At 33.2% G+C, this 9,276-nt stretch overlaps 1 protein-coding gene across 1 annotated transcript; it reads left to right on the top strand.

Annotated features, from left to right (window-relative positions):
• Window positions 1-314: 314 nt before the first annotated feature.
• On the top strand, window positions 315-1,034 carry LOC113328646 (MLP-like protein 43). Its single transcript, XM_026575690.1, has 2 exons — window positions 315-530; window positions 619-1,034. Exons 1-2 carry the CDS (start codon window positions 341-343, stop codon window positions 903-905), a joined length of 477 nt encoding a protein of 158 aa, XP_026431475.1. The 5' UTR covers window positions 315-340; the 3' UTR covers window positions 906-1,034.
• Window positions 1,035-9,276: the final 8,242 nt, after the last annotated feature.

The raw sequence follows: 9,276 nt of genomic DNA, 5'->3' as shown, positions 1-9,276 counted from the left end.
GTTATCTTGGAATTACAAATTCTGGCTCTTTTTATAAAGAAAAAATAGAAGGGGAAGGGATTGATTGGAATATATCCAAAACTCACCTCGTACACGACTTTCTATTCTACCTGAAGTGGGAAGAATTAGCTAGTGCATTACGCAATAAGAGAGCTCAATTAAGAACTAACCACCTTGGAGACGCAGCTGCTGTGACCACACATGCTATTTTTAATCATTATCGAATCATATTTTTAGTGACATATTCGCGTAAGCATAATTAAATATGGGCTATAAATAACCGAACAACATTTCATTCCCTTCACTGAACAACGTAACCTTGAGGTTGTCTTAAAGACTAATGGCTGAAATTCGTAAACTTGAGGCTGAATGTAAAGCTAAGTGCTGTGCAGAGAAGTTTTACGCTATGATGACTTGTGATGCACTCAAACTCCAAAAATATGCACCTCAAACTGTCCACAAAGTCCAAGTTTTCCCTGGAAATGGTGAAGTTCGCGTGGGAAGTGTTTATGTTTGGGACTATGTACTGGGTACGTAAAGTCTCTAACTCTCTGAAATCTAATTACTCTTGTTAACTAAATATGTAATTCTTAGCCGAATTTATTAATGATATTACAGATAATAAACCTTCTTCCGTCATAACTAAAGTGAGGGTAACTGCGGTGGACCACAAAAACATGTCAATAACTTTTACAGTTACTGAAGGACATCTCAAGGATGATTACACAAGTTTTGCTAACACGCTTACTGTCACTCCAGCACACAGTGAAGGAAACTATAATTGCCTTGTGAAGTGGTCTGCACGATATGAGAAAACAAATGAAGATGTCCCTGATCCGACAAACTTTATGAAAATGTTGGAAGATTTTACCAAGGAACTGGATACCAATTTGCTCGAGGAATAGAGGAAAAATGGACCATCTACCTAGATGACTATATATAGAGAGATATCTAAATAAAGTTGTAGTATGCACTCAACATATATTTTTCTAATTTAAATAAAGTTATAAAGTGGGGAAATAATCGTTTGGTCCTTTTTTTTGGTGGTCACAAGTTTGTTTGGTCTTTTGGGAAAACAAATTTCCTTTTTGGTCTATAATTATTTGAAAATATAAAACAGATAAAAATAACCTTCCGTGTTAATTCCTACTTATTTACTTGTAGCAGTTCATTCTGTTTGATGGACTATCATTCTTTTTGTTTATTTGAGTTCATCATGTTTCATGGTAACTTTATACTTTATTATTTTCTCCGAACTTCATTACGCTTCATTATATTCTACAAAAAGTATGTTATTAAAAAAAAAAAATTACAGTTAATTCTTTCAAAATAACAGACAACAAACACACCACTATTATATATAAAAACAAGAGTACATTCTTTTAAATGAATACCTAATAAAACCTATATGAAAACCGAGTTCATTCTTTCAGATGAACAACTAGTAAAGCCTGTATGAAAACAGAGTTCATTCTTTTGAATGAACACCTAAAAAAACCTATATGAAAACAGAGTTCATTCTATCGAAGGAACACCTAATCAAAGTTCATTATAATGAAAAAAAATCAGAGTTCATTCTTTCAGATGAACATCTAATCAAAGTTCATTATTATGAACAAAAAGTAGAGTCCATTCGCAAAAATGAACACACGACAGAACTTAAATCATCAAACATCAGATCGAAAGAACAAACAAATGATAAAAACATATATCTAAACGAAAATCATCATCATATCATCCTCATCTTCATCGTGTTCATCATCTCCATCATCCAACAGCAACAGCAAATCAAAACAGAGTTCACCTTCATCGTGTTCATCATCATCTTCAAAAACCTAATAAAAACTAGATTGTCGTCATCTTCAAAATCTAATAAAAAAAAAGTTCATGTCCATCGTCATCGTCTTCAAAAACCAAATTAAAATAGAGTTTATCTTCATCTTCATCGTCTTCACCATCATCTCCACTGTAGAGAAAAAAAGAAGAAGAAGGAGAAAGTATATCTGAAAAATAAAGAAGAGAACTAAATAAGAGAGATAAAATAAATTTGAAAATGATTTGATTCTCTCTCAATAATTGAATATATATATGGTCCCAAACCAAAAGGGTATTTCTGCCACTACCAAACGACAATTACATCATCCATGACATCATCACGCTTGGGTATTGTCCATCCTAGGACCAAACAATAATTTCTAGGACCAAACAATAATATATCTGTATTATGAGGTACAATAGTGTTTTTCTATTTGGACGGAGATCTACAGTTTGGACATATAAAGAGCAGCCCAAAATTAGGAACATATTTAAGTTATTCAGTTACATTTCTAGTATATAAAGAATTGTCTAGATTGAGCTACATATTTAAGATTTTAAATCTATATTTTAGGCATATAAAGAAGTGTACAGATTAATTCACATGATATTAATTTTACCTAAGATATTGAATTTAATTTGATTGTCCATTAATTTAATGTCATTTATTAGGGAGTTATTCCTCCCATTTAGGCATATTAAGAAGGGAATTGTCTATTTATTTGGGAATTACTCTTATTACTCCCATTAACTTAACTTTTAATTTAATCTTTTTTATAATCAAATTTCTTTCCCAAAGGTTCATCCTTTACACAACTCTATTTGCAAGGTATGATTCACTATTGTTTTGGTTGATTAAGATAATTATCGTTAGCTTTTCTCTTTATTTTTTTGGTTAATGTCAATGAATTCATGGATCCTCACGTCAAAGTTCTATGTCAGTTATGCAGTCAAAAGTTATTGATCATACATTGTATTTGACCAGTTAGCTTCTCTTTGATTCTTTTCATCAATATTTTTTATCCCAATTTTGTTGTTTTATTTGCAGTTAAAAGATACTGATCAAATATGATTGCTATCTATTCATTTTCATTCTTATGTTAGTTTATTTTAATACAATACCATTTAATTTCTATTTTTTTTACACAATTTTTTTCCCCGGACAGGGAATTGTCCAATTAGACTTTGACTTCTTTAGGCCAAAATCATAGGATTTACATGGAGTTAAAATAAATGACGAAGAAAACAATTGTTTCATTGTGATGTCCTTAACTTGGGTCAGTAAATAGCATTTCTTAACTGTAAATACTCTTAGATGGATTTTTGTTGTTAGCTTTTCTCTTTAATTTTTTATATAACATCAATGGATTCATGGTCTGACGGTCCAGATTGAGGCACATATCTAAGTTATTCAGTTACATTTCTTGCATATAAAAAATGGTCCATATTGACTTACAAATTAATTCACATATTTCTTTTACCTAAGACAATGAATTAGATTTTTAATGTGCATTTATTTGGGAGTTATTCTTCTCATTTAGTGCCAAACCGTTACTTTTATTCCTCCCATTAACTCCCCCCATTAACTTAACTCTTACTTTAATCCCTTTGATTTCTTCGGACCAAAATCATAGGATTTACATGGAGTGAAAGTAAATGATGAAGAAAACGACGGTTTCATTGTTATGCCCTTAACTTTGGTAACATTTCTTAAATTTTCATAGTCTTGGTTGGATTAAAGTCATATACATTTTTGTATCAAATGGAAGTTTCTTGATTGTATTTGTTATTTTTTTAATTCTTTGTATCATATAAACCTTGAAATTATATCTCTTCATATTTATAACATTTTGATGGTTTACAAAGTGAGTATTTATTATCATCTTAGAAGGCCATCTTAAATTATCTATACATAGTGAGGAAAAAAGTAACCATTTAACATTAAATAAAGATTAAATTAAGAGTTAAGTTAATGGGTGTTTAATTTAGAATAAATGTGACGTTTTGATATTAAATGAGAGGAATAACTCCCAAACAAATTCTCATTAAAAATCTAACTCAATGTCATAGGTAAAATCAATATGTGAACTAATCTGCACCCTTCTTCAAATTCCTAAAATGTAGATTGAAAATCCACATGCCAATTATACATTGATACGAGCACACAATCAATATTCATTTTTAAAAACAATTAGCGGTTCCAAAAATTAATGCAGATATAACAGTTTTTAAGGATATGAAAGAAGAGTTCCCAGCTCAGATTAAACTTTTTGAGTTTCGAAAAAAATTGCACTGATTTTTTTAGCACAAAATGACGACTGAACTGCATTTTTAATTTGAACTGCAGTTTACAAGTTAATTTCATCATACTAGGAATTTTTACGAGCTCCCGCTTGGGACTTTAGGTTTTCAAGTTTGTTGGTATTATTTGCAACAACTGTAAATAAATGGTTATATCAATTATCATAAATGAAACTGGGTGGAGTTCAGTGTACATGCTTACATTGGATATCTTAACCACCAAAAAAATTACTTTTTTGCATATACATATCAATGTACATCAATATATGGACATTCTAATCACCAATTAATAAAAAACCGCTTGTGCTGATGTTAATAATATCGATCAAATGTTCGAATTCAGTGTAAGAAAGATTATCAATCCCCCAAATCTCACATGCTTAGCCAATGGTATTCTCCCAAGAAAAGAAAAAAAATATAACCAACACCAAAACAATCCATAGTCCCGTGCCGTTACGACATGGGTCATCTCCTAGTATTTTAATAAAGTACCACACAGACAATTGAATCAGTCTAATATATTATTCTTAGGGCTAAATGGAATTTCCCACTAATCTTGCATGGTGAGCAGATATGGCAAGAAATACTAGCACTTTCTCTTGGACTATCTAAGTAAGAATAACTTTTTAGAGTGATTGTAGCTGCAACCGAAACCGTCCCCTTTAAACATGCTAAGAAACTAGGTGAAATAGATCGTTAACAAAACCAATCCTGATCGTTGAAACTCCATTCGAAAAATTACTTGTCGCGGATTTGAATCAATCCTGATTGTGGTAGATTTTTCCGGTGGATTTTCAAGGCGCCATGAGAAAATTTCATCATAAAAAAAAATGGAACTGCGCTTAAAAGCCATTGAAAAAATAGATTAGACCACAGCAGGAAAGCAACTAAAAATTTCTTAGGAGACAGAAAAAGAGCCAATTCGATGCACCTGTTGATAAGTTAATTGAATTAGCTTAATGAACCCTATCCATATTATGCTTGTTATATCATTGCCCAAATAAGCATATCAACTCAGTATCCCATTTGATTAAGTTTTTTTCCTTCCACACCAGATCATATAATCTGGTTGTTTAAGACATTAATTAGCCATTCATTCTATCTGATAATTAAGTTGTTAGGGGGAATCAATTTTGGAGGAAAGCTTAGTGTGGATTTAAAAAATTATAATTCTCCTATCAATTATGATTTTTTATTTTGATTTTTCATATCACCCTTATCGTAATTTGTGATCAGGTATACCGACATTTATCTCTTTTTGCCAATTCTTGTACAAGTTCTGTTTATATAGATTAACTCTAAAAAAACGGGGGTCTAACAACTTGATCCAATATTTCGTTTAGACAATTTGTATGTACTAAATTCAATATAATTATGAGAGCACCAACAAATAAAGTGAGCTCAATCAAGAAATATATCAAAGAGTTATACATCTGTTTATTAATATAATCAGCAAATCAAACAGATAGAAATCCGTGAACCTGATTATTATAAGAAACAACTTGAACGGTACCAAAGACTAATGTTCAAGTGTCAATCAATCTATATCAACAACCAAAGGTTGGATTATATAATTGATTGAACTTACGCACAACCTGTGATATTTCAATTATATAGAAAATATAATGCGAAAAAGAAATAACACAGACACCAGAAATTTTGTTAAAGAGGAAACCACAAATGCTGAAAAACCCTAGAATCTAGTTCAGATTTGAACACCACACTGTATTAAGCCGTTACAGACACTATCCTACTCCAAGTTAACTTCAGACTAGAATGTAGTTGATATCTAACCAATCTCACACTCATCAACATACATTGGCGTTCCTTATGCCTCTGAATCCCAGCAGGACTCTACGCACTTGATTCCCTTAGCTGATCTTACCCATAACTAAGAGTTGTTACGACCCAAAGTCGAAGACTAAAATAATCCGTCTCACACAAAAAAGTCTATTGAATAGATAAATCTTTCTAGCACAAAAATACCTATGATTTTTCTGTCTTTTGATAAAATCAAGGTGAACAGGAACCAATTGATACACCAGACATATATTCCCGAAGAAAACCCTAGTAATATCAATCACCTCAAAATAATCTTAATTGTATGGTAGCGAAACAAGATATTGTGGAATCTTAAACGATGAAACGAAGATGTTTGTGACTACTTTTTATCTTGCCTACCGAAGATTAAATCTCGAGAAAATCTTAGAGAAGATAGTACTCAATCACGATAGAAAACAACAAGATCATAACACGCAACTACATAGAAAATAGTTGGGTCTGGCTTCACAATCCCAATGAATTTTTCAAGTCGTTAACCTACGGGGTTTTGGAAAAAACCTAATGCTAAACGAGAATCAACTCTAGTAGCAGATAGTATTACGCAGGAGGTGTGGGGATTAGGTTTCCTAGTTACTAGAGTTCTCCCTTATATAGTCTTCAAATCACGGTTGGCAATCAACGTTACCTTGGTAGCATAGTATTCAATATTCACCGTTAGATGAAAACCTGATTGAAGTCAAGCTAATATCTTTCAATCTTTAGACCGAACTTAGTTTGTTATACACAAATGAAAAGTGGCTTCATTTAAATATGGGTAACCGGACCTAAACGTGTACACCTTGTTGGCTCAACAATTGTTAACCATAACTAGTTCGAATGACTCATATGAAACTAGTTCTGGAGTTTACAATTGTTTATATTCTCATAGAAGTATACAAGACACAATTGAAGCAAAATCGATTTTGATCACTCGAATCAATTCATGAACATTATAGCCATGGTTTGCAAAAGTAATTTTATAAATGTATTAGTTCATGAACAAACAAAAGTTAAAACAACCTTTTCAAGTATGCAAAAGCGTACGCATACCTAAGTGGCCGGACTAAGTTTGGGTTCGCCAGTAAACGAACGGGTACGCATACCTTCCAAACTCAGTTGAATTTCCGGACATGAACTTTACGACAATACGCACATGGGTATGCATATTAAGTTCTAGGATTTTCATTAACCAACCAGTAGGCATACGGATATGCATATCATGGTTCCCGGACTTGGGATAACTTGGAACAGTTAGCTTACAAGTACGCATGCTGTGCTATATCCAATCATGGTTAGTAGTTCTAAACTCCCATTTCAATCACTAAAACATTCTCGGAAGACGACAATAACGGTCACACACAAACTATTAGCTTCAAAGAAATTTTCAAGTGATCGAATGATCAATACGAAATATTTCGAGTCTATATCAAATGACTTTCTCACACATATCATGTAAGATGTTACCAGGCGATTTTCATATGATCATCTTTTGACTTTCGTCAAGAATATAATATTAACTTGGTTGAAGTGAAATCTTACCAACACATATTTCGAGAAATATGTAAGCGAGTTAAACTCTGCTCGTATATCAAATGTGTATAATCAAAGGCTATATAGCTATACGACTTTTGTGTCAAATAAGAGATAGTGTAGATACACTTTTGAGTGATAGACGAGTTCAAGTAGTCACATACACTTTGTTGATGAATTTCCACAAGCTCCCCTTAGTAGTTCTTCGTCTTCAATCACTGAACGCCGTAAAGTCTAAAGCTCAACTATAGTTTCTATCCTAATCCGAGACTTAACTATAAGTAGACTAGAAATCAAGACCTATAGTTTTGGAATCTAAACTTGACAAGAATCTTGAGATAGCAACGCTTGCGAGTTCGACCGAGCAGTGCTCTAACAAACCCGTTATGGAAAATTATGTATAGCTTGGTTTGCATCAGCTTGTCAAAATTCTTCATGGTCCACCATATTTCTTTGTCTCCTGTCGTGTATTTGGTCTTCGTACTCTGAGTCACTTTCTCTCCCTCCATCATATCTTTGGTATTCGCGCTCTTGGTTTTCTCTTCTTTCGCAATTTCTTCTCCTTTCTCTTCTTTCGTGCTTCCTTCTTTCTCGGTCGCGTGCGTTTTCTCATTCTCGTTCTCTTTCACGTACTCCCATTTCTTACTCTTCTCTTCTACGTCTTACTGAGCTTCTGCTTGTTTGAGTTTCTGCTCCTTCAGTATGAGTTTGTCTTTCCTCATTTAGCTTGTAATTTTCTTCCATTAAAAATGCATCCCGTCGTGCCATATTTTCTCGTTCCACTATTAATTCTGCATCTCTCTCCCTACTTTTCTCAAGTCTTTGTCTTAGTTCTTTCTCAATTCTCCTATCTTGTGTGAGATGTTCTCTTAACTGCTGCATGGTTAGGTTATCTTCATTTCCCATCTGATTTTCATCTCCTACCTGATTTTCTTCTTCCACCGTTTTTATATTAGTCATATGAGCTAGCCCTTCCTCGTAGATCACTCTTTCCTCGTTGTTGTTCTGCTGCGGTGGGTCTTGTGCAGCAGTTATGGGGTTCCGTTGGTTGTTTTTCTATGGTGGAGAGTAAGCTGCAGTTGCGATTTGGTCATTCAGGGTCTCGTCTTTTTCCAGCAGCTGAGGTCTCTCCGGCATCTCTTGTTTCTCTTATCCTGTTGCTTCTTCGTATAGCCAGAACACGCCCTACTCTCGATTTTGTGAATACGATTTGATTACTTTTGGTTATAGGAGGTTATCTTGGGAGATTGTTTTACCAGTGAGTTTCTCGGAGAGTTTGAGATATATAATTCTCTTGAGAGAGTGGCTGTTCGAAGAAATTCCGAAAGATGACGAAAGAAAACGATAAAATGAGAAGTGATGGTTTTTGAATGTAGAGTTCTTGGTGATAACGTTATTAAGATTCCATGAGGTACATAAGTGAGAAGTGATGATTTTGAAATGAGGTGATGGATATGGAAAAGAAATTTCGGGGAGTGATGATTTGAAACTTTCTAATTATCAAGGGAGGATAATTTCTTTACTCCTCCCTGTTTCGAGCGCCAAAATGTAATTGTTGAAAATCCCACAATTACACCCAATAATGATAATAATACAAAGCTTAAGTCATATTGATCAACTCAAACATTAATGATGTTATGCACCACTTTGACACTTGAATGATCTTGTACAGTTCTTCCATTATGAATATATGTTACTCTTACAATGGATTCAAAGTAGGATTCACACTACAATGGAGAGATACAGAAATATAAACTTACAAGATGAACTTATTTTCTTTTTCTTCTACTCACAGTTCTCTAGCCTATC

The sequence above is a fragment of the Papaver somniferum genome, unplaced genomic scaffold (assembly GCF_003573695.1).
Source record: "Papaver somniferum cultivar HN1 unplaced genomic scaffold, ASM357369v1 unplaced-scaffold_114, whole genome shotgun sequence".
Taxonomy (NCBI): domain Eukaryota; kingdom Viridiplantae; phylum Streptophyta; class Magnoliopsida; order Ranunculales; family Papaveraceae; genus Papaver; species Papaver somniferum.
Note: the sequence above shows the minus strand (reverse complement) of the source record. Positions and strands in the feature narration are given on the sequence as shown.